General features: G+C 43.1%; 1 protein-coding gene across 4 annotated transcripts; it reads right to left on the minus strand.

The window, feature by feature from the left end:
* Positions 1-1,750: 1,750 nt before the first annotated feature.
* pcgf5b (polycomb group ring finger 5b) lies at positions 1,751-25,748 on the minus strand. Of its 4 annotated transcripts, none has more exons than XM_004570641.6 (10): positions 25,451-25,748; positions 20,496-20,579; positions 19,605-20,332; positions 18,653-18,749; positions 18,197-18,252; positions 15,978-16,037; positions 14,453-14,628; positions 14,077-14,175; positions 12,222-12,311; positions 1,751-2,231 (listed from the first exon to the last, which is right to left on the minus strand). In XM_004570641.6, the coding sequence occupies exons 3-10, from the start codon at positions 19,717-19,719 to the stop codon at positions 2,184-2,186; spliced, it is 741 nt and encodes a 246-aa protein (XP_004570698.1). In that variant the 5' UTR covers positions 19,720-20,332; positions 20,496-20,579; positions 25,451-25,748; the 3' UTR covers positions 1,751-2,183. The 4 variants fall into 4 exon arrangements, with proteins under 4 accessions (XP_004570698.1, XP_004570695.1, XP_004570697.1 ...); XM_004570638.6 differs by lacking the exon at positions 25,451-25,748 and adding an exon at positions 24,550-25,408; XM_004570640.6 differs by lacking the exon at positions 20,496-20,579.

Raw genomic sequence — 25,748 nt, forward strand, 5'->3', positions numbered from 1 at the left:
GCCCAACGAACAGAACCGGACCCAAGAACGGATCCCCCTGGACTACTCTTTGTGCCCTCCGCTGTCCGGTCACAGGTGATACATTGGGCGCACACAGCAAAATTCGCCTGCCACCCGGGGACCCTCCGCACCGTTTCACTCCTTCGGCGCTTCGCTTGGTGGCCCTCCCTCATCAAGGATGTCCGGGAGTACGTAGCGGCCTGTTCAGTCTGTGCTCGGAACAAATGTGTCAATCAACCCCCCTCTGGTCTCCTTCAGCCCTTGCCTACGCCTGGCCGCCCCTGGTCCCACATAGCTGTCGATTTCGTCACAGGCTTGCCACGTTCGTCAGGTAACTCTGTCATTTTGACTATCGTTGACCGTTTTTCTAAAGCGGCTCATTTTGTCGCCCTCTCCAAGCTTCCCACGGCCCTGGAAACCGCCCGGCTCCTGACAAAGCACGTCTTCCGTCTCCATGGCATTCCGGCGGACATAGTCTCGGACAGGGGATCGTGCGGGTCCTTCTCCGCACGGCTGAGCGGAACAAGCGCCTGGCGGACCGCCGCAGGACCCCGGCGCCTGTTTATGCGCCCGGACAGGAAGTTTGGCTGTCGACCCGATTCGTTCCGCTGTGGGCGGAGTCTAGGAAACTGTCCCCTACCTTTATCGGTCCCTTTGTGATTGACTCTCTGGTGAACCCGGTGTCGGTCCGGCTTAAGCTGCCCCGGACCATGCGGATCCATAATGTCTTTCATGTCTCTCAGGTGAAGCCCTGTCTTTCCAGCCCTCTGTGCCCTCCTTCCGGGCCCCCTCCACCCGCCCGGGTCGTTGATGGCCTTCCGGCCTTCTCCATCTCGCGCATCATGGATGTCAGGCGCAGGGGGCGTGGTTTGCAGTACCTGGTTGATTGGGAGGGCTATGGCATTGAGGAGCGGTCTTGGGTCCCGCGTGCGGCCCTCCTGGACGGGGACATGGTGCGGGCGTTCCATGCCGCTCATCCTGGGAGGCCTGGGGGTCGCCGGGTGGCTCCCGTTGGGGGGGGTACTGTCACGGCCTGGGGGTTCAGCTGGTCGCTGATCAGCTGTCTCCCCCTCTTTTTCTCTAGTCCTCTCTCTCTCTCTCTTCTCCGCTTTCTCGCCAGGGCTGAACTCATTATGGGTTCACGCCCTTGGCCCACGCCCTCGGAGGAAGAAACACCTGTGCCTTATCAGTGTGGTATTTAAGAGGGGAAGCAACGGCTGTTCTTCGCTGGATCGTTGCGAGAATCGCATTCCCTGGACTGTTCCCCGGGTGTGCGAGTGGATTCGTGTCTGGATTGTGTGGAGTAAGACGAGCGTGTTCCCCTGGATTTTCCCCGGAGCCCTGCCCCCTTCACCTTTTGTACATAGCACCGCCTCGCACCCCCTTGTAAATAGCACTGCCTCATATCTGTGTATATACTCTCTCTTTGGACATTGTTCTACAATAAATTTCCTTGTGTGCATCATCCCCGGAGTCCAGCGCGTGAGTCCACCCCGTACGCCGTGACAGAATCTCTCTGTCGGATCAACAAAGGTTAGTTTAAAAAGGCTTTCCAAATGAGAGGCGGAGCTAAACTTAAAGGGTCACTAGTTAACTCGGTGCTGATACTTGTGTTTGAGCAAAGACCTCTTAGTGATACCCGGTATCAGCTCCATATGACCCATATGTACACACACGCTGACCGTTCTTTAACCACAAGCTGAGATAGTGAAGCAATCAAACCGCAGATTCAGACAAACACAGCCGCCAGCAGTAGAAAATCAACATTTATTCTACAGTTAGAGTTAGACAGGCAAAGAGGAGATATGGTCATACTTCATTTCTGATCCGAACAGCTCTTTTAGGCACAGGGACATACATTTAAAAATATCATATATTATAGCATATATTATTCTATGTAGCATAAAAGCTCTTTAACATAACAACGTAAGCACTTCATCATTGGCTGTACAAAAATACATTTAAATTTCTCTCTTTTTCTGCATATGGTTGGCGTGTGTATGTGTGTGCGTGTGTGTGTATGTGTAGTTTATTCTTGGAAATGCAGATGTTCTTAATGTCTTGCTTGCTTTGTATAGATGACTGTGTGTGTGTGTGTGTGTGTGTGTGTGTGTGTGTGTGTGTGTGTGTGTGTGTGTGTGTGTGTGTGTGTGTGTGTGTGGTCCTCTTCTTGCACTCGTGGTTCAGCCAAAGTCGATGCGTGGCCGGTACTCGAGTACCATGGGATATGTCTGAAGGAGACAGAAACAAGAGAAACTGTTTCAGAGAGACACGATCGATGGTTTGTTCTTTACACTGTAAACTTAAGCACACTTCAGAGGACGATGCACACTGCTGCTGCTGCTGCTGCTGAACGAACAGGAATCATCGGAGAAACGGCGCTGCGAGGAGCTGCTTTGTGCCGGTTCATCTAGTGAACGCACCTTTACAGAGCTTTGTAAAAGGTGCAGGAACAGCAGTCACAACAATAACACATACTTTCACACTTGTTACAGGAATTAAATAAGAGGTGGTTTGAAACGCACACATGCACACACACACACACCGCCTCTGAATGTAATGCAGTTTCTATTAAACTGTCCCGGATCCACCTGGCTGTGCTCTGCAGCGATGGAGGAAGCCTGAAGCAGAAGAACATGGTTCAAATCCAGTGTGTACTTTTGTGTCTTTCATATCTGTCGCAGGAGCATCCATGGAATTTGTTCAGGTTTTAAAAACAACATCGGCGCTTTAGGAACAGCAGATTTTTCTGTGACTTAAAAAGTCAAAAATACAAAGTGATTGTTTTCAGCAAGGATGCAAACCTGCTTGGTCGAGGTGCCGAGCAAAGACGAAAAGAAAGAACATGATATCGTGAATCCTGCCCTCAGGTGCATCATGATGTTACAGGAGAACTCAAATATTCAAATATCTGCAAACTGATGAAAAAATACTGCCAGCTCGCAGAATTTGAAACTCCTAGGTGACTTCCTTCTCGGGTTATCACATTCACGAGATTTTCTGAAAACTTGACCTCTGACCCTGAGGTCGGCGTCACTGAGAGTATTTGTAGATGCACCAGTGGTATCAACTTGAAAATCAATTATCGCGCTCACAAAGTTGGGTCATCCCGCCTCCCGCCCCGAGCCTTTCAGGTCGAGGGGTAAAAATGATGAGTGTGCCCACCTGACAGGCGAACTTAAGACACTTTATATGAAAACTGCTGGCTCGTCCCAAAGACCCAGTTTTCATCGCCAGCAAAGATCCTCCAGAGAAATTGATGTGATGAAGAGAACTGATCGGCCTGTTAGAGGGAAAAAGTTGTCGTTCTGCAGCTCCTCAATACATCAACATTTTACTAGAACTCACAACACTGCAGCACCAGAGAGACAGGACTTCTATGCCACCGGCAAAATAAGCAGATTAGATCCAATAGGTTTTGTTCTCTATGTGCAAACCCATCAACGAGTAGCAATCTCTGCAGCTTTAATCCCAGCTGGCCTCAGGGAAGCTGACCTCTCAGCCTCTTTATGGGCTTCTGGTCCATGTGCTATCCCTCCATCACTGAGGTTAAATAAGAAAGTTGTCATTCCTGACAGATACATACATTCCTGCCTCTTTCAGATGATGTGAGCTACCCTTTTCATGAAACATTCAAAAAGGAAAAAGTGTTTGTGTCTGAGCAGCTGCAAAGCGAAGAGGGAGTCTCCTGATTCTGGAGTCTGTCTCCTATTTTTGGCAGCTCGAGGCTGCTGGTGCAGCAGAGTGCAGCTCCTGTCATCTCCCTCTGCATTTTGCTGTATCATGCCTCAAAAAAAAAATAAAAAAATAAAAAAGAACACTGAAGCCAATCTAACAGCTCTGTCAGTGTGCATCTGCATCTGCATCTCTGACACTCTTTCACTCAGCATTTCTGTCCCCATACAGTGCAATTACACTGCAGAAATACATACGCTGTGCTGAGTCTGCAAGGTTGTTCCAGCCCGGTCTCACAGCTAATCATGAAATCATCACAATATAAATCCATCAATCTACATGTTGATCGATAAATTGCTTTCAGACGGTTTCTCCAGTGAGAAGCTCCCACTTGATTTTCATACATTGTGCTTGAAGCTGATGGCATGTCTGAAGATTCCTAATATTTAACATATTTAACATAACATATTTACCAGAAAGCTGTAATAATTTCATGTTATCTTGTTGTAGATACTTGTGTCTGAATGCAACCAGAGTGAAAAACCAGACAATATCCAGGATCCACATCATGTGTGGATCAAAGATAAGACCTTGTTAACCCAAAGATGGATGCTTGAGACCGACACTGTTATTTATTCAGGACAAAGACTGTAAATGTAAAACTGGCACTCAGACCTGGGGTCAGTCAAAGCTGAGTTCCACCGTACCATCCTGAAGCGTGTGAAGGTCATTCAGTGGAAACACCTGCCCTGCTCATCAGATTTGCCCCCCTGAGACTGAAATTCTGCTCTCAGACACACTGGAGAAGCTATCACATCACAGATCACAAAGGTTCATTCTCAGAGCTGAACTTCCAGGAAACAAAGTGACAACTGCAGACCTTCAAATTAAGGTCAGCAAAACATTAGGCAATAATCATTTGCTTTGCTAAATATTATAATCTTATTGTAACCTGATTACTCACTGGCATAGACACCATGACAGAACTTAACTCTTTTCCATCAGGGATTTCCTAAACCAGCCCAACACCAACCTTAACTCTGACAGGACAAGCAGCGTCTCCACTGTCAGAGGCAGTGATCACCCTAAGCCAGGGGTGGCGAACTCCAGTCCTCGAGGGCCGGTGTCCTGAAACTTTCACACGTGTCCCTGCTGCAACACACCTGAATAAAATGAGTAGGTCATTACCGAGACTTGACTGCATGCTGAGGTGGCAACCCCCAACGCTACTCAAGTAAATATAAGCAAATGTAAGTGTTTGGAAAAATGTACTTCTAAAAGTACTTTTATTGCACCATGTTGATTATCTCATGAGCTGCTGTAACATGAATCAAATGGCTGAACTGCCATTGAGCTACTTGCTAATGAGCTACTAATTGTATTCAGGTGTGTTGCAGCAGGTTTCAGGACTTCGAGGCCTGGAGTTTGAACCTGTACCTCAGGCCACGGGTGTCAAACATAAGGCCCAGGGCTGAAGACAAGCTGGCGAAGACTCCAACCTGCACCGGTGGATGGCTTCGGAAAATGTTAAAGATGACATAAATTTTGGACTTTTTACAGTATTTTTGCTTTCCTGCTAATACAGATCTTCCACATGGTCATTCTTACTACAACAGAGTAATAGATTTCTATTACTTTTTTATACATACACTACTTACAATTGAAGCCTAAAGAGTTATGCTGATAGATGTTTTTACTACAGCAATATTTCTTTATCATGTAGAAAACCTGAGACATGCTGAGAAACTGTTCTTTTCCTTATATTCCAGTCCAACCCACATAAGATCAAAGTAGGCTGCATGTGGATGTAAAAGAAGTTTGGGCAATTAGGCAAAATAATCTTTAATAATCATTCTTTGTGGAAGATCTTTTATGGAGGAGGTGCAGTATGTAACAATAAGAACAGCAAGAAACAAAAGATAATTGTTTTATTGGGAGTATTTTGTTTTCATAATCTTTAAAATCATATTGATAATTGGAATCTGAATATTTGCCCAGTTGGAGCTGAAGTGGGAAACGACCCAGTTTCAATCTAGGATGGTTTTTGTTTTTTGGGTTCGTGAACTTCACGATTGCATCTAATGTGGCTTCAAATGGGATGAAACAAGTTTCTTTAAATAGTTTAGAAACTCTTTGATTTATAATGTGTCAGCCGACCACTCTGCAGACCTACATCCCAACATTAGGATCATGACACTCAAAGGAACTACACATGGTGAAACTCACATGTGCTGCCATCGAACTACAGTTGTTTCTGTGTTGCTCCTCACTGTACCACATGGACAGTGTATTAAATACTAAGTAATAATGCTGTGTCTATTTTTAGGACATTTTGGTCCGATGCCTTCTTGTAATTGAATATACCAGGAGATTTATTTCTGCACTACTGCCCAGTAGGGCACCTCTGCAGTTTTATTTTAGGTGTAAGAGACTTTTCCAAGAATAAATTAAGTTCTTATCTCTGCTGTTCCGGTACAGATGCCTCCTCTGATCCAAGGTCTAAGACATCACAGGTGCTAACCCTAATCCTATATTTTGGAGAAGGCCCAAGCTCACTCTTTTTTGTTAATAGCTTTTAATGTGTGTTTGTTAGAATGACTATTTTCTTTTCTCCAAGACTTTAGAGAACAATTTCATGAGAAAACAAGATGACATATCCTCTGATTGCTCAGAATCGGAGTTACGGTTAGTGCTGGGTCATCACCGTCACCTCAGAGGGTTAATATCGTCCCACAACAACACAAAGTTGAGGCAGTCAGATTTCTTTCTGCTGTAAACTTTCTTTAGAGTCCAAACGGTGGGGGCTGTGAATAAGCTCAGCTTTTTCTGGATGCGGAAAACATGCATGAAGATGTTTGAGGAATACGTTTTGAGTTTCACACTTGAGTTCCATCATTCGGCCCAAATGCTTCCCTGCTTCTGCACGCACGGTGCCAGCTCTCGAAATGTGCTTTAACAAGGTGAATTGATTGCAGGAGAGATGGAACGTCTGCGTTGCAGCTTTAGTCTGTGACTCTACCCGACCCCAGAAACACATTTTGCGTTTGCTATTTTAAAAAAACGGCAAACACTTTTCTAAATATCAGAGCCAAATTCCAGATCTGGAGCAGCTGTGTTTAGTCATCATGACTCAGAGACTGGACGTCTGTTGTTTGGACACTTTATGTGGACAGTTCTTCGCCATCACCATCTGCCTCTCCCCGTCTTCTACTGTTAAGACTTTGATCACATGACACAACACACTGATTTTTGATTCTTGGCCAATTGTACACCACAGATGAGTTTTGCATACTTTTAGGTGCAGTTTAACATATTTTTCCAACTTTAAGATTCTAAGATTGGTAAATATGCAAAGTGCTTTAGATTAGCATGGTGCTTTTCATGGATTTAAAATCCTTTAATAAAGCGCTCTAATTCCTTGTAGCGCGCTGTGGATAAAGATTAGCCGTTGATTAATAGTGTGTGACTTGGTGCCTTCATATAGTCCAATCTGACTCATTTAAACAGAAATGAACCAGAGTAAGCAGAGATTTTAGTGCTTAGCAACATAATTAAATACCATTCATTAATAACAGACATCAGTGCGTGTACATTAAGAGTATTTTTCGTAAACGTTTTTCAGTCCTGTGTTAAAAGGCACAGGTCACCACGGTGGCAGTCAGAAAGCGGTTTCCTGACTTAATGACATCCCGGGAGGTTACAGATTGATTTTCCTTTGCTCCCGTGTGAGCGGATCCGTCCTGACCGGCCTCTAAATCGGAGGGAGAAAATGAAGCCGAGCTGCAGAGTTGTCAGAAGGATGAGACTGATGAATGGCTCGTATCTTTTTTTCTGTCCGACTTCTGCCTCCATTCCCGACTCTGGCGCTTTGTATCCATCTATGTCATCGCGCGTCATCCCTCTCCTTAACCAGACAGGGTTCAAACAGGATTCAAAAATAATTTCTGGCTGTTTATCCTCATGACTCACCAGCGAGGGCATAAATAATTCTGACGGACAGACTTCTGTCTGTTGTTGTGGAGCATCAGGGCGGTGGGCGGAGGTGAGATAGAAAATGTGGCTCCTGATGTCATGTGAGAGGTTTTCCCTCAACATGTTTTCTTTTTACATTTGGCTTGAATGCTTTCAATTTCTGAGCGCTGACCTGGAGTCAGTGTGTATTCTGGGGATACTCCAAGTGTTTTATTTCACTGTGGAATATTTTGAGCTCCACGTCTAAATGTTTTCAAAGAGATTAAATAGTCTGATTAAACCACTGATTAAAGCTGAGCTAAAAAGGACAAAAAGTGATTTGATTAAAAAAAAAAACATTTTAAGAAGGAAAAACGTTATTTGAACTAAACTACGATCAGTGACAACAACCTAACTGATAACTGACACGTAGCCTGGTTTTTCACAGTCCTTACTAGGATGGGATACTGCGACTGAGTCATCTGAGGCCCATGTTATGCTCTCCCTGGTCTGTTCCCTACAATATGTATTTATGGATGGTAAGTCTATGAGAATTTAAACTGTAGTGTCCTCTTCCTTTTTCCACAGTTGCTTTGCCTCTCGTTGCTCTGTTTGTGTGTTTGTTTTATCAATCTTTAAAGTATCTTGATGCACGCTCAATCATCCAGGTAAGTAAATCTCCAAAAGTTGATTCTGTTCATCTGGACGTAGCGTTTTGTGGGAGAAACGTTTCATCCAAGTGACTTCTTCAGTGTCAGCTGACTGCAGGTTTCCAACCTTAGAAACAGTACATTTGCATAATGACTGAAACCAGCCCGCTGAGGAAACAAAGGGCTGGGAGGTCAGTTCCTTAATCTTAATTATGCAAATTCTCATGACCATTGATCAACAACCACTGATCAATGGCCATGAGTCCCATTCACAGAGAGTTGGGGAATGGCTGCACAGCATTGTAAGATGGTGACAGATGTACCCTTAGGCCCCCTCCTCGATTCAGAGATGGTCTTCCCCTGGCATCATCTCATCATCACCGTGCCTTATATAAACTTTAACTCATTTCTCCATGTGCATGACTTCTGTCATGGACCAACCAGCCTGCCTCTTGTCTTCCAGTTCCTTCGGTCTCCCTGCTTTGGACTGGCTTTCCAGATCCATTAACTCTATCAAATCCACACTTGGTCCCACTGCATCTAGCACTTTTACTCAGGACTCATGGGACGGACGACATTCACTTAGCTCTTGCTGCTGAAACGTTGCGTGCAGGTGGACATTTTTAAAGGGTGACGACATTTTAACCAAGCGGTGATCTTTTTCTAATCCTTCCAAGTGATTTTACTGCCTAAACCTGAGTGGGTTTAGTAAGAAGGTGTGAAGGAAATAAAAAAAAGTTAATTGGAGACATAATTTACGCTGCTGGCAAAGTACTCGTGCCTCTACATCCAGACTATATCACACCTTATGACACATAGACACAAATCAATAAATATGAAAGCAATAGAATGAAAAACGGTGTTCAGGTAAGTGAGGGAGAACTTCACGTCCATGAGCATGAACCTTTTCTTTTTTTGGCTGCTCCCTTTAGGTGCCTCATCAAGTATCGTGAGGATGAGTTATGAAACGAGTCCTGCCAAAGTACTCAAAACCACCTTTGTGGCAGTTCCTGTATCACCGAGGCCACATTTACTACACAGAGACTCACAGTGGAGACAGAGGGGAGACCACCAAGTGCTTTGTGATGACTGGTAAATAAGCACTGGAACAGGACTGACCGAAGAGATTAAGTATCCTCACTCTTATCTGTGGTTTCAAGATGTTTTCAGTAAAAGTTTACGTAACAGAAAAATCTTTTTTGTTCTACTTGCACTCTCCAAAGCAGCACTCTTTTAATGATTTGTTTAATTGTCCTAAATCCTGTAATAACCATGTGTTCATAATCTGTGCGGATAATTCGCCATATGGGAAAAAGGCCCAGATGGAAAAAGACGTGACCTGCAATTCTGACAATCTGTGCACAATAAAACAGTCTGTAACATTAGTAAAGAAGACGGATGTCCAATCAAGCTGGATTAATAGGTTCAAAAAAGCTGCGTTGCTGGAAAATAAAGCAGCAGAGACGCCATCTTCCTCAGGGTTGGCATGTGCTGAGTTTAGACTGGATCCGAATTCTGCTGGGACTCATTTAAAGTTGACTCAATGCAACTTTGGCCTGCGTAGCTTTCCGGTCACAGTGCGACACGATTATATAATGAGAAGGAAAAATAATTCTGTTTTCTTTTCCGTCCTCTCTGACTAGTCAGTGAAACAGATCCAAAAAAGACATTTTAGCTCAGCGGCAGGCGGACTTTGTAGAGGACATGATGACACTCAGCTGGAGCTGAAAAGCTACACGCTTAATAAGTTTGTCATTTCATACTGACTTCCTTCCTGCTGCCTTTCCTTCTCAGTTCCACCTGACCTGGTATCTGAAGCGTCTTGCTGTGCCAGCTGCCTGCACTCATTAGTTACCATCCAGAAATGGACGGGAGCTTTCAGTAGCAGTAGAAGTTCATGCAAATACTCACCCGTGCAAACAGATACACAGCCACTCATGCACAAGTCAGCACAATTACTGTAGATCAAAGGCAGACACACTGGCTCGCTGAACCGTCACAGGACTGATGACCCTGAAGCCCAAGGCTGAGAGTACCAGCACGTTTCAGAGTGACAAGTCCTGCTTTGTGTGTGTGTGTGTGTGTGTGTGTGTGTGTGTGTGTGTGTGTGTGTGTGTGTGTGTGTGTGTGTGTGTGTGTGTGTGTCAGTTAATGTACATCATGACATCGGCTTTTTTGGAAGCATTTTAAAGCATTCCTATTTTCAAACTAAATAGTCAAAAAAAATCAATAAAACAAAGGCCTTAAAATTTGATTTTTTACATTTCCTGTAACTTTGCTGAACATATTTATGTTAAGCCAGGTATAAAAATAAGATTTACTTTTGGAAATCACCATCTATTTCTGCTTCATGTTACTTAATACATGCACCTCTAACCATAACCTGTGGCAATAAGAATATACAGGACTGTGCAAAAGTTTTAGGCAAGTGTGAAAAATGCTGTAAACAAAGAAAGCTTTCAGAAATATAAGTGATTGTTTATTAACCCCAAATGTATTCTGCAGCAGGACAACGACCCCAAACACACAGCCAAAGTCATTAAGAACTATCTTCAGCGAGGAAGAAGAAGAACAAGACGTACAAGAAGTGATGGTACGGCCCCCACAGAGCCCTGATCTCAACATCATGGAGTGTGTCTGGGACTACATGAAGAGACAGAAGGATATGAGGAAGCCTACATCCACAGAAGATCTGTGCTTAGTGCTCTGAGATGTTTGGAACAACCTACGAGACGAGTTCCTTCAAAAACTGTGTGTGTGCCTAGAAGAAGGCAAAGGGTGGTCCCAGCAAGTATAGATTTGATTTAGATTTCTCGTTTGTTCTTTTACTGCATTTTGTTGATTGATGAAAATAAATGATTAACATGTTTTTCTCACTTGCCTAAAACTTTTGCACAGTATAAATTTTGTTTTTAATGAAATTCTTCTTCCACACATCAGAAACTTCTTTCCTTCCTTTTTGTCTTTCTCCAAAACATCAGAGGTTCGGCCTCACAGAGCTAATCTGCCTTTTTCAGCAATATTCACCTGGGAACTATCGAAACCACAAATCAACTCTAATGCCTTTTAGTGGATCTAAACTGACACAAAGCTTTTCCTTTGACACTGCGCTGTTTACGTCTAATCAAATCAATCCAGCATTTATTAAATAAGTGAATTATGGCTTTTAGCCACATGTTAAATAAGCCAAATTTCAAAAAGCAGATAATGTTACCTGTGTTATCAACATTATACAAGTCGTGTTATTTTGCATATAAGAGCTGCATTTTGGTGAGCCCTAACCTTAGAGAGGTCTCTGACATCCTGGTGGTAAGAACGTGACCTAAAAACAACCCCACTGTCTGCTCTTGTAGATATAAAAAAGGCTGTGAAGAAGAAATATACCTTCTTATGCACAAAATAAATGTGGTGCACAGAATCTCTTTTATCATCAGTAATGCATTTCCTGTTTTGACTGTCATTACTAAGCATCTGTTAAACATGCAGATATGACTGACTTCACTTTGCAAAGTGACCTTAACAAAAACCAAACAGGATGCAGAGTAACCCCGAGCCTCTAAGAGGAGATGGACGTGGTTCAAATTTAGCAAACAGAGGTAAAGATGAAATGTCGAAATGTTACATGAGAGGCGAATCTTTTATTCAAACCGGGCGTCTCTTGAACATCAGTATTCTGTACAAACACCATAAATTTATGTTGCAAAAAGTCTCGAGTTTCCTTTTTCACAATCTGACACCTTCTCTGAACAGAAATGCTCCTTTGGAAAAGCATTTCACACTGAATATACAAGTCATTCAAGCAGGACCGCATGCTTTCACTAAAGTGCATGAATGCATAAGATTCACAGACGCACGCGTGCACGCAAACATTTCCTGCAGCGATGCATCTACACACGAAGATGCAAACACTCACACATGAACAGGAAGTGAACGTGACAGCCTTACATTCTCTCCATGTAGCCTCCATCGGGTCATGTAGATGAACTCGAGAGTGTGATCTCTGCCCATGATCTCTCCGTTACACAGAACATCCAGCTGCAAACAAAAGAAGGAAAATACATAAGAAGGACGCTTTGACAAGTCCAAAACAAACACAAACAGCTTTTAACGAAGCGGTTACAGTCACAAAGTTTTGCCCAAGCTGCCTCCCAGACAGAGAAGGTGACAAACGAAAACAAAAGCTGAGCTCTCACTTCTACGAGAGATGAAAGGAGAGGGGAAGTTCACTGTGGTGGTGAGTGGGAGGCTTCTCTGAATATGTGAGTGTGTAAATGAGAGTGTGTGATACCACTTTTAGCTCGGCCTGCTCCAAATGTGGAAGCTAACAGTTTCTTAATCCTTTGCTAAAGCTGGCAGATGATAGCATAGCTTGCATGGAATATTAATGAGCATCTGGCTACGAACTGTTAACCTGGTCAGAGTTTGGCTTCATATTTGACCACATGCTGTTTCTCTGCTGTTTTAATGCAATCCACTAAATCTTCATTATGTTGAACTGAACTCTCCAGCATTTTGCACTTTATATGTAACACAGTACAGCTGTTGGTTAAACAATTCAGAGTTATGCTACCAAATACATGCATCATTTTCCTTTTTATACAATGGAATTTCAGCATGTTGCAACTTTAACTTTTGTGCCTGCACTGCATTTTTTAATGATATCCAACCGTATTTTTATACAGTACTGAATCACAACAACAGTCGCCTCAAGGCGCTTTTTATTTTAAGGTAGACCCTACAACAATACAGAGAAAACCTCAAAAATCAGGTGACCCCCTATGAGCAAGAGCTTTGGTGACAGTGGGAAGGAAAAACTCCCTTTTAACAGGAAGAAACCTCCAGCAGATCCTCGTCAGAGACAGTCAGCCTCTGACAGTCAGACTTCACACCCTGAATGTGTGACAACACCTGTACCGTCAGGTCCCACTAACTGTAGTAGAACTGTAGTAGTTCAGAACTAAAACAGATCTGTGATGTGGCTGGAAAGCACCGCATTTCAGCATTTCTTTGAATTACAGTGGGCTGAGAAGAAGACATCCATGACTCTATGCACCACAGATCCAAAGAGTGGACCCTAGTCTCTCAGAGGGAAGCCATTTTTGTGGTAACTCTTGTGTTTATGTGTACAAAGAAAAAATGAAAATGTGCGTGAAGACTGTTTGAGCAAAGTAATAATGTGAGGTACAGTTAGGACAGACATCTCCTAAAAGGTTCCCTTAGATAAAGAGGTCCCTACACTCTAGTCAGCCCTCCCAAAGTAGTGAAGAAAGTAACTTCATTACATTATGAAGTAAGTTTAACCCTGTAAATATTCAAAGTGGAGTGATTTTTGCAACTCTGGCCATAAAGAAAAAAAACCCCATGATTTCATTTATTTTTTTCCAGGAAGCCAAATTAAGCCTCTAAAAGTGTCAGTTTGCCACTGTAACGTTTCTTTGCTCTGTTTGAGATCTATGGTGAAAGCTCAGAAACTCAAGTGCAGGTGGTCAGAATGGGACTGAGCACTTGCAGGAGTGCTGAAGGTGCTCCAGAAGTGCACGGGGAGATGACCCTGAAGGGGAGACCAGTCAAACTCAAACTCAAGTATGATTTTTGCCTTTTATGGGCAGAGCTGCAGAGCTTTATGACCATCACTGCTCAACATCCAACAATCAAGCCCCACGAAGGTAATCCTACCGATCAACCGAAAACTTGAAAGATAACTCTGAGTTTGTGTGGTTAAGTAAAGAAAAACATGCCTTTGAATCATGACACACATATTTTAATGAATGAAAACAGGAGGACAGAGTGTGCTCCATACCTCGTAGGAACTCGGCAGCTTTAGTTTAAGACTGAGAAACTTCTTAATTGTTCCCACGGTGACTCTACTGGAGCAGCGGATGAACCTCTTCATCAAATCCTAATTGGATGAGAGAATAACTCTTACACACTGATTTAATGAGGCATAATTGCAGGTTTTTAAAGGAAAAGACATGAAAACACAATTACATCTTTACAGGGGATTATGCACCAAGCACCCGTGAAGTTTGGAAACATTACCAACACATACAGCAGCAAAGAAATGGAATACCCTTTTACATCATAGAGAGGACCAAAACAAGGTGATATTGTGTTTCAATGCCTGTACAAGTATTTAATATTTCTTAATTAAAGGTTATATGTAAAATAACACACACCGTGACCGTGCTCTCCCCCGACGGTCCTGTGTTGCGTAAGCAGTCCAGGCAGATTGCGATCTGTGGGTCACTCCTGTGATAGTCGTCATCGCCGGCACCGTCCGCCTCATTGCCTCCACCATCACCAGCGTCGCCTCCAGCATCGGGGACCCCGAACCGTGGACACCTCAGGTTTTCTACAGGCAGGTTAAGGATGTTAGTTGTGGATAAGCTGCATCGCTAAAACTCTGGGCCAGATGATCAACCACAATATTCAAGTCTAGCCTTTGATCGGTTTTCAACTGTTCCAGTTATTACTTGTTACATTCCCACATGGAAAAGATATATATAAAAAAGATAGATATAAATCTTAGTTTGTATCTGTCTTGTGTGAAACTTGTATGAAAAGCATACAAGAGTGAAAACAGATATAAGATCCCTTGAAAAATTATATAAATGAAACTTGTATGTTTTGGATACTTCCTAAAACAATATATGAAAGTAATGAGAAAGGGGCCGCTTTCACGAGTAAATCATATAAGCCTTCTGTGATTCACTATATGAATAGGCCACATCTTATGCAAGTCTTTTATAAGTTTTTACTATTTCTTTTCCATATGGGTTGTTTCTCTTTAACTTGAACCTGATGCATTGGTGCATTGGTCAATGTCTGTAAACACGAGCTCTGTTTGCACTGAAAAATGTGGTGAAGGGGGGTACGAAGTCTGACAAGAAAATTCCCTGCTGATGTATCAAAACTTGATAAAAAATTCCCCCCTTCTTTACAGAGCTTCTTCTCTAATAATGAAAGCAAGCGTGCAGACATTCTGAGTAAGATGCAACAACCACAACTGGCTTCCTTCCTCCATGGCATGGTTTTTTTCCTTTTTGCCAGTTTTAAAGAAAAGGTGTGAGAGGCACAGAGGCGACGCAGCCACCCGTCCCCCTACATGGCAAATTCTTTACACTGCATATGACAGTGTTCCTATTTCAGTCATCTCCACCCACTCTAATACACGAGGTGAGAAATCTGTGACACAGTGGAAATCTCCTGTAATTTAATGGAATTCTAATGTGTTTTATTTGAAATGACAGCGTAATTATATTTACCTACTAATACTTACAGGTAGGTACAGTTCAAAAAGGGGGTAAGAAGTCAGGTTTTTATAAATAAAAAAACAAAGAAATAATTATACTGTAAGTCAATTTTAGTCACGTGTGTAAGTAATTTGAAGTAATGTGTCATTTTACATAAAGCATGATTAATTTTAAGTACAGCGTAATTGTAAGTAGTGTGTCATTTTGTGTAAAAACAAACAAAATTTCCCAGTCTTACATCATAGGCACACTGTACTTTTCAATATTTATATTTAATGAAATAAATAAGTAAATAATTATTCTAGAGTGCCTACTTTATGTATTTGTATAACTGCATTCAAATTTATAATAAAATTAATTTAATTACAGGGGAATTACACCCCTGGCTGCGGGCTTATTATGAAGTGTTACTGTTACTATATAAAGGGTTTTGTTGGGTCCAGCTTACCTTGGCCATTTTCTTTGGGCTGGTTCTTCCTCCAGAACTCGAGCTCTTGCTGTTCCTCTTCTAATTTACAGGAAAAAACAAAAGTAGAATGAAGTATGAAGCAATCATAGAGACCAAATCCATCAGAAGAGGATGGGTGATTCTAACATCGCGGTTACTGAATTCTGTCTACGCTGTGTTAAGAGTCTGGGATCAAACAGCTACATTTCTCCTGTACTAAATTTAGACTTTTGTTTTTCATAAAACTGATTCACTGAAGCTCCTAGGAGGAGTTTAACTAAGCTTACAAAACTATTTTACTTGCACAATAAAAGCTTTTCATAGCAGACAGTTGGCCTTTAACAGCAGGAAAAGCGGGTGTAATTAATAACAATAACAATGGATTGGTTATTCCAGCCATTCCAGTGATACAAGGACCTCCTCCAAAAAACAATGCAGCCTCTTTTCTATGCATGCTTTGACATGTCAGAACGACTGCTGTGAAAAAGGTCAATATGCTGTCTTGCCATAAGAGAAAATGAGCCACTTGCACCAATTTTAAAGCTGCTAGAGAGAAGAAAAGCTGGGAATGTATTTATTTTAAGTCTCTGCGTTTCTCCTGGACACATCAAACCGAGCCCTGCTGTGATGTGCTCATAACTGCTATAATTAAAGTTAGCTGTCAGCCTCAAAGGGCCATTTTATCACTCAATTGAAGCGTATTCTAACATCTCAAACACCCTTCATTAAGGACAATTTGCTATATTGGCTCTTCCCACACCGGGAGTTGAACCCAGGCCGCCTGGTACCAGACAGTGGTCACTGTTGTGTTATCACCAAAATTTACAGGCACCCTCATATTCATATCTCCTCAAAACAGCCTGGAAGTCTTCTTCTAATTCCCTTTTGACAGCCCATTTGTCGCCTCTTAATCTGACGTGACACCTTCACTTTTTACGCTGGCCAACAGACCAGTTTTGCTGCCTCTGGTTTAAATCCAGATCCAGCAGATCCAGATCTGCTTTGATGTCTGCTGAGCGTTCTGAACATTAGCCAGACAATGCACTCGGGCCACCAGGGTGAAGAGCAGGTAGCATAATTGGAGACACTGGTAAACTTCACTTGTGCTTACGTTGTATCGCTAATTCTCGATGCTCTTTGTGACCTCTGGGATTTTTTTATGTCGAGTAGAATTTCCAGGCATGATTTCCAGCTTACTAGCAACAGGGACAACAAAACTCCTATCTTCTTCCTGTCTTTGTTGCACATTTAAGACGTCAGTGGGCCTGGAGACTTCATACTCAGAATCTCTTAACACCTAGACGGTAGTTCACCATCCGGATAGAACAGCATTGTAACGTAAAGCTCATTATTATTTACTGTGAACAGCAATGCTGTGCTTGTACCATCACCATCTACATGACAGATAAAAACCAAAACCCTTGTCTGCTGTCCACAGTCTTCTCTCTGTAGACCATACGAGAGGATTCATAGGACGCTGACTTTTACACCATTTGGCCGAGAGGCCCGAAAGCTACAAAAATATATGACGTTTGTTCCATCGTTCTGCTGCCAGAGTGCTCTATCAGCTGAGGTGAAGTTATGGAGCAATAAAATTATAGTGCCATCACCACTTTAGTTAGACATGTTGACTTGGCTTCCCGTTGGCCTTGCCACAGAGAGAAGGCTGTACATCTTCATCTAGTTTTAAACGTTTGAGCTTCCACCTCTCTGGAAATAATGTGATGCTGACAAATGATTGGTTTGTCCACATGCGACTGGCCGTAAAAGTGAACCTTAGGTCAAAAATGTCCAACTTTACAGCAGAAATGAACATGTTTACAGACTAAAGAGAATGAGTATTAGAGAAAAATCAAACTGAAAGGGGACAAAAGTAAGCAAGATATGTCTAAAACAATGACAGCGATAATTGCTGCTGCAAATTAAATTCTGAAAAGTTACAGTTTTAGTCTTTTGGAAGCATTTCTGATGGTGTACTGTAACTCTTTCCTTTTTTAAACTGCTTTCAATCCACCAAGACGCAGCATCATGTTTGCTAGAGTGCATGCTGGAGGCAATTTGTGCATTTCATTAAAACTGGTTGCAAGCCTTAGTCTTCCAGTGATTTGTGTGATGGGAGTGCTGTAAATTCTTTTCCCGACCTCCCATGAATAGTCACATAATTTAACACCGACTGCAAACTGAGGCGACAGATTGATGAAACCATCTGGCAAACTCACTTTCTCTGAGTCCGGGTACCAGCTTGAAAATGATCTCCTCCAGGGTGTTGTCTAACCTGAGAATATGACAGTGAGAAGGAGGTGGAGGGGATGATGCATTGGGGGATAACAAGAAATTAAAGTAGGCAATAGAAGTTAAATGGTGGAGGTGAAGGGAGCGATCAGGTGAGGTCAAGCAGGAATAAAAGTTTCCAAAGGAGAGAATAGAAGAGAGAAAATCAGTAGCTCGGGCTGTTGAAATACACACAAAAGCAAAATGTAGAAAAGTACAATTGAATAATGGAAACACAACAAGAAGTTCAGAGAAGAATGAAACTCTTAAAACTGTCATTTACAAAACTTTGCAGCTCTTTCAAGATTAAATAAAAAGAAATACAAAGTGTCCAACATGCGAATGACAGGAAAAAAAAACAGATAAAGTGAGAGAAGAAAAACATGTTATGTAGCCAAAGTTACCTGAGCATCTCCAGTGGGTTGGTCTCATGGACCTGAATGCCACATTTAGGACAGTCATTGCTCTCCTCAAAGTGCTGCACAATACAGCTCTTACAGACTGCAAAAGAAATATATTCAAAATGAGCTTCTGCTCTAGGTTAAGGCAGGTAAACCCATCTTTTAAAAGGTCATTCAGAATAAAAGAGAGAGAGGCAGAGAAATGAGCTGTTCATCTGTGAAACCATCATTTTGCCTTGTCATTGAGGTTTTTTTGGGGCAGCATGTTGGCTTGCCTTGTTTCGAGCTGATATTTCAGCTTTCTAAACCACTGACAATCACCAGGTTGTCACGATCTGCTGCACACTCTCAAACCGCCCAAACTAGTCTCATGTTGAAAAAGGGGAAGCCTCCAAATCTCTCTATGAAAAAACTGAAATCCTGCAGTTTGAACTTCAGACTTTGTCGGCGTTTTAGTGCCGACATCGGTTCCGATGCTTCACAGCTCATTTGCCTCATTCACCTTGCTCTACAATTTCACATCCACTTCAAATAGTCTGTCAAAGTAGAATTTTACTGGAACTATGGTAGCTGTAATTCTGGGTTTGAAAAACAGGAACAGCAAGAAGTGACACTGTGTTTGAAGCTTCTAGCTTTCTGTAGGAGTCTCTGCTCTAACACTTGCAGCTGGGTACATTTGCTCGCATCAGTGGTAACTTACTTATTAATTAAGTCTGACATGAGCATGACACCAAGGCGGATCAACAGTTTGAACATCTGTACTTTTCTTCATTTCACACCTGTCATACACAGTAGCTGTACTTTGACTGAGCCCTGCCCTGCTTCTTTACGGCTCTTTAAAGTTTGGTCAGGGTTACGTGTAACCTTAGATCGGTCTGGGTTTGGTCCCACTACCTCGATGGATTTTCACCCCTACTGTCACCTCTGTGTGTTGCTGCGTGTTATTTTGACTCACATGTGTGCAGGCACTCGGTGACTGTGGTCGGTTTAATCAGGTAACCTCGACACAGGTAGCAGGTGATGAAATGGTTAAAGTCTCTGACCAAGTGCTTCCTTCCCGTACCGGACATGTTTGGAGGGCTTTCCCTGTTTTTGCCAACAGTGAGACACCAAACAGAAGATGGAAAATATCCCCTTCTAGCTTTAGAAGGCTCAGACGTCCATTTACAACAGTGAGAAAAGGAAGACTTTTCCAGTTACAGACAAATACTGCCTGCTGCACTTCAGATGTTTGTAGATGAATTGTGTGTAAAATCCACCGTGTCCAGGGTAGTACCTACAAGGTACCTACACCATCCACAACTGATATGAGATACGAGATCCTACTGTGTAAAATCCTGCTCCATTCTTGAATTTTGCAGTCAGTCCTTGTTTAGGAATAACTCCCACTGATATTTTATTCCATCTTCCATGAACCATATTACTCCAAATGAACAGAAAATACAAAAAGCTCGTCCAGATGATGTGATCCTGTTTCAGGCACAGAACTCCCAAAGAGCGGGCGTCACGTCTTCCTCCCTGACTTTGGTAAAGTGACCTTTTTAATCCATGGAGCTTCCCAGGTGAGCTACAGAGAGTTCAGAGTCTTCTGCATAATCAGATTGTTCACCATTGGTGGCGTCGCTGTGGTCTTTACTCTTGACGCGGACAGCGTAATGATCCTTTAAGTCATGATGAAGTAACCTAAAGAAAATCAAAAACAAAAATTAATGTTGGGGGGGAAATGTGTCGATGGATTTGAAAATAGTGCTGTGCAAAAGTTTTAGGCAACTTTTTTAAATCATGCAAATTCAATCTGCAGAAGGACAGCGAGCCCGATTATGCAGTCAGAATCATGAAAAAGGACCTTCAGAGACTTCAAGAACCAGCAGTCCTGCAACGGATGGGACAGTGGAGCTCTGATTAGAAACCGGATTGACTTTAGGAAAGCCTAAAAGAAGAAGAACAGTTTTAGTGCTGTAAACTTTTCCAGAAATCTCCACCCATATACATCGTAAGAGGAAAGAGCTTGATGGCTTTAACAGACATCTTCAAAAATTCTAAACAAAATAAAGATAATATTAAAATAACCCAAATTAAATACTTTCAAAGGACGAATCTTCACACAAGATACAACGCAATACCTAAAGCGGTTGAAATAAAAGCAGCTGGACTTCTTTTTGGTTTGTGAAGACGCTCTACCTCTCATCCAAGAGTCCTTCCATCTTCACAAACACAAGAGAAGCGATGCTGCCTTTATCTTCATTTCAAGCCCTCAAGACTAATAAAGACCAGGATGACTGAGAACCTGCACAAACACAATAAAACGATGTATGAAAGGAACTGAGCAACTTGCGAAAGCTAGTTGCTAGGCCTTAAATCAGCCTTCAGTTATTCTACACACAGTTCCTAACTGTGAATTTAACCAGTTGGTTTCTCACCCACCAAAGGGTTAGGGTTTGGTCTAACCTTACATCTTATCCTGTGTTTTGAAGAAATTCAAAAGGAAAAATAGATTTCCTTTTTTCTATTTGATGGTTATGTTCACTTGACATACAGTTCTACCACATTACTCCTCCAGTTAACCCTGTGCAAGTGGTTTTTGGCCCTTGAGGGTCTGTTTACACTTTTCTTTTGTTGGTTTCCTCTGTCTGCCTCATTTGGTGTCAGGGCTCTGTGTGCGGCAGGCGGAGGTGAGGATCCAAAAGCAGGACTCGTGAAGCCAAATGTCAACAGAAAACCACAGCTTTATTGCTGGCAAAGCACAAAACATGAACAGAACAACGAACACTGAGAACCGGCAACACACAGGTATGACCTGATGGTACGACACGACAGAGAGCACAGGAACACACAGGGCTTATATACACAGGGAGGTAATCAGGGAATGAGAAACAGGAGGGAGACACAGCTGGGAGAAATTGGACTAACGAGACAGGGGAGCAGTAGAACTGAACACACTCACATGAGACACAGACCTTCACAATAAAACAGGAAACAAGAACCCACTAAACAAAGACGCAGACAGAATATAACACATGCAACTCAAACAATACATGAAACAACAAATCCTTAAACACGGATAAACAGAAACAAGAAACTAATAATAATATGTATCATCATCATCACCACCACAAGCACTACAAGAGAATAAGAAAACAATCCATAATGCAAAAACACACCAAAATAACTGAAACACAGATTCATCATAAAACCCAACAAAGCACCAGAGAAACATAAAGAACAATCCATCATTGAAAAAAAAAACCCAAACCATAACAACTCAAAATGCTGGGTCAAACTGACCCAGAACCGTGACATTTGGTATTTAGAATTTACAATGCTCAGTATCTATGACATATGACACAAATGACACCTGACATTTGAGAAGCAGCCATCATTTGTTTTCAGTTCCTTCTATGGAAAATGAGAAGTTTTTTTTAATCTGGTAGCTACGAAGTTCCCCATACAGTAAACTAACCCCACTTTATTAGGGCTGAGTGTTTAAGAGAAGCCTGTCGTGTGTTGACTGTTGACGGAACATGTGACTCAAAATGTGACTCAAAATGTGGTGAAAACAAAAACCTCACCAAAGGTGAATAATCTTAAATTGGTTTTATGGGACTAATAGCTTCACCTTACTTTTGTCCTTGTGAGTCATTTCTCATTGGTCTTCAACGAGATGCGAGTCAGAAAAACACGATTAAGTCACAGTTTCTGATAAGTTCATAAATCAGTATTATAACGCTTGGGTACATACAGATATCAGTACAAGCAGTAACTTAAGTATTCCCACACTTTAACCTTTATAACTACCTCTAACCATAAACCTTGAAATGTTTCTTCTTTCGTCTGTACTTTGCCATAATCCCCTGAGGTTTAAGTCATCACTGATGATGATCATAACCCTTTGTAATAAGAATAGTATGTAACGATTCTCAAGTTATTCTCAAAGCTTGACATTGATGGGACAAATAGGGTTAGGGCTCGGGTTGGGGGCTAGGGGTTGGGTACCACCTGAAAGCTAGCCTAATGATTAACTCTAACTCTGACCCCTCATCTTCTCTGCCCTAACCAGCTTTCGATGAGGCTCATGTGGTGCTGCTTTTCAAACACCCACAGAGCCTAGAGTGGAGCTCTTCTGCCTCATCTGGATCTTTAATCAATGTTTCCTGTTTTCTGTTGTTTCTCCCTTGCACAACACCATGTAAGCAGCCTCGAGTGACCTGCTGGCCTCTACATGGCTGTTTCTTTATTACAAACTATTTTAAGTCAGTAGACTGAAAGAGGGACAGTCAGCAATATCCAGTCATTTCCAAACCATGTCTACAGTTGAGGATAGGTTCACATCTGGCTCTTTTGATAGATTTTGTCCCAATTTGCATATCCAAATGAGAAAGCTTATGATAGTAGAACTGTTAGGCTAAAATGCAAGCATGGGACTTTACTAGAAAAGCACAAACTTCTAGTTCAGCTGCCATCTTGTATTTGCACACTTAATAATGAATGTGGTTATCATTAACTAACAGTGACGTGATCATTCACCCAGCAGGACAGCTCTGACCTACATGCATCCATTTCTACTGCACTACCCCAACTATGAATAGCTAACCTCTCCAACTTGCCCCCATTCCATCCCCATTTTGATGGATCTGGCTGAATTTTGGCTTGCCTGCTTCAAATATAGACACCGAGCTGCATATTAATCATGTGGTGTCACCACAAAACCCACTCTGAAGTTTCATGTTTACTGTGGATACCCCCTTTTGTAAACAACTGATGGGTGTCAGTGCTGTGATTACAGTAAATGGCTGGTAAATCTCTCTGGATGTGAAATTAATCAGCATTTTCATGTCAGATTCATTCCCTTTGTTAACCACACAACAGCCACACAACATTTAAACAAAAATGATCATACAAATTACTGCATGAACTGTTTGCTTTGTGTGGGGAGGCTGTAGATATTTACCATATCCAGCACTCTTGTTCTTTCTGTGATGTTTGCCAAAAATTCACCTGATACATAATAACTGTCAGAGTTCAAGCGATTTTTGGTGAGGATAATAATGTTCAGGTGATGATTTGAGTTCAGACATAACTCCACGAAGGGTGGGATGGGTTTGTGCCAATTTAGAGGTATTACAGGAGACATGTGGCATATGAATGTGGCTGGAAAGCAAATGCTGATCAGCCACATTATTAAAACCATTCACTGGTTTTAATAATGTTGTTGTTGTTGTTTTACAGTACAAGGTTGGACGTCAACACCAACAATCCAGCAGCACCTGCTTCGCCTCACCTGGACCACGAGCACCGCCCCACACTGCAAAAAGCTGCTCAAAGTGCAATGAGCTAACCTTGCACTGAAACACTCCCACTCAGTATCCAGTAGTCAATAGAGCACTCGTGAGAGTCCCACACCAGAACCCGCGTGTCCCAAAGAACTCCAGGTTGAGAGTCCTGACAGGTCAGAGCTGTTTGGCGGTACTAGTGGGACCTGCACAGGATTAAACAGCTGGTTTTAATATCGTGACTGACTGCTCTGTGGGGTGGCTGTAGCTCAGGTGGTAGAGCAGGTCACCTACTAACCGGAAGGTTGGTGGTTTGAGCCCAGTCTGCATGCCAAATATCCTGGGGCAAGATACTAACCCCATGTTGGTCTCCGATGCATCCATCAGTGCGTGACTGTTAGATAGGAAGCACTTAGAAACAGCATAGGAAAAAAAAGTGCTTGTGCAAATGGGTGAATGTACAAGTTGTGTGAAGTGCTTGTTGTGCTCAGAGTAGAAAAGCGTGATATAAGAACCAGCCCATTTACCATCTGCAATTATTGGCATAACACAATTATGCCACATTTGTGTACAAGCATAGACGATATGGATGCAGCTTACTGACCAAGCTGACACCTGAGCCAATCTCACCTTTGGCTCAAAGACGGACGCAGTGAGCGTTTGAGCGCAAACTTTGGGCCCACCACCTGCACACACCCGGCTGTATCACACGATGGTACATGCGGGCTGTGCTGCAGGGTCAGAACTGCAAAGAGCAACAACTGGACGACGTTTAGGAAGACGGTGACTCCTCGTCATCCCGGGTGCACTTTACCCTCACGCCGCTTCCTTCAGTTTGGAACCCGGACACACGGCTCAGGTGCTGCGTGTACGTCAGGTGTGCGTGCAGTGCTGGACTGAGGGAGCCCACTCGCTGCACGGACAAAGTCCACGGAGGAAACAGCGTGTACTCCACTCCACGCTCATCAGCGCGTCTCGCTTTTTGCTAGAAAAATCTCAAGTGCGCAGCTTAGAAATCCACCCGACGAGATTAGGAGCGCGCGCACGCGCACAGAGACGCGCGAGCGTTATTTATTCACACACACAGAGAATCTGCTTATCTCATCGTTACGGCGCGTCACGGTCTACGTCACATTTGTCAAAACAACATCAATGGACGACACGCGCACATTGCAGCGACACAGTGGGACGTGTAACGCACGCGCGAACGCTCGCGCTCGCGCGTCGCAGCTTCTGCTCGGCGATTGCACACCTACGGTGCGCGGATCGCAGCGACGATAAAAGTTGCGGAGATTCGTGTCACGGCCTTAAACGAGGAGCGCCAGGCATACATTTGCGTGAACATACCGCGATCCCCGCATGTGTGCGCGACGCACTTTGCGTTAGTGGGGAGGGAGGGAGCAGGGGAGAGAAGGGGGAGGGAGGGACAGCCAGTAGCGTCAAAGTTTGGCTGAAACGTAACGCGACCGACGGCGGCTGATGGATTCTCCGTCCGCGCACAAATAATGAGCAGCAATAAGACATTACTCACCTCCGCGCTCACTTTCCCGTCGTCCCCGGAGTTACGGATGCCGCTGCTGGACAGGAATGTCCACCGTGACGCTGTCCGGTCCTCCGGTACGGTCTGCTCCGTAAACTGGGTGAGCAGAGAAACACGGAACTGGTCGGCTCGGATCTGCCCCAGTCCGCCCAGCAGAGAGGCAGGCAGGCAGCAGAGAGCAGCGGTGGGCGGGGAACCACCAGGCGAGCAGGCAGGGCTCGGAAACTGAAAGCAGTTGTGTAACTGAGTGGCTATTGGCCCACAACACGCACATGCACACACCGAGCCG

The sequence above is a fragment of the Maylandia zebra genome, linkage group LG13 (genome assembly GCF_041146795.1).
Source record: "Maylandia zebra isolate NMK-2024a linkage group LG13, Mzebra_GT3a, whole genome shotgun sequence".
NCBI lineage: Eukaryota > Metazoa > Chordata > Actinopteri > Cichliformes > Cichlidae > Maylandia > Maylandia zebra.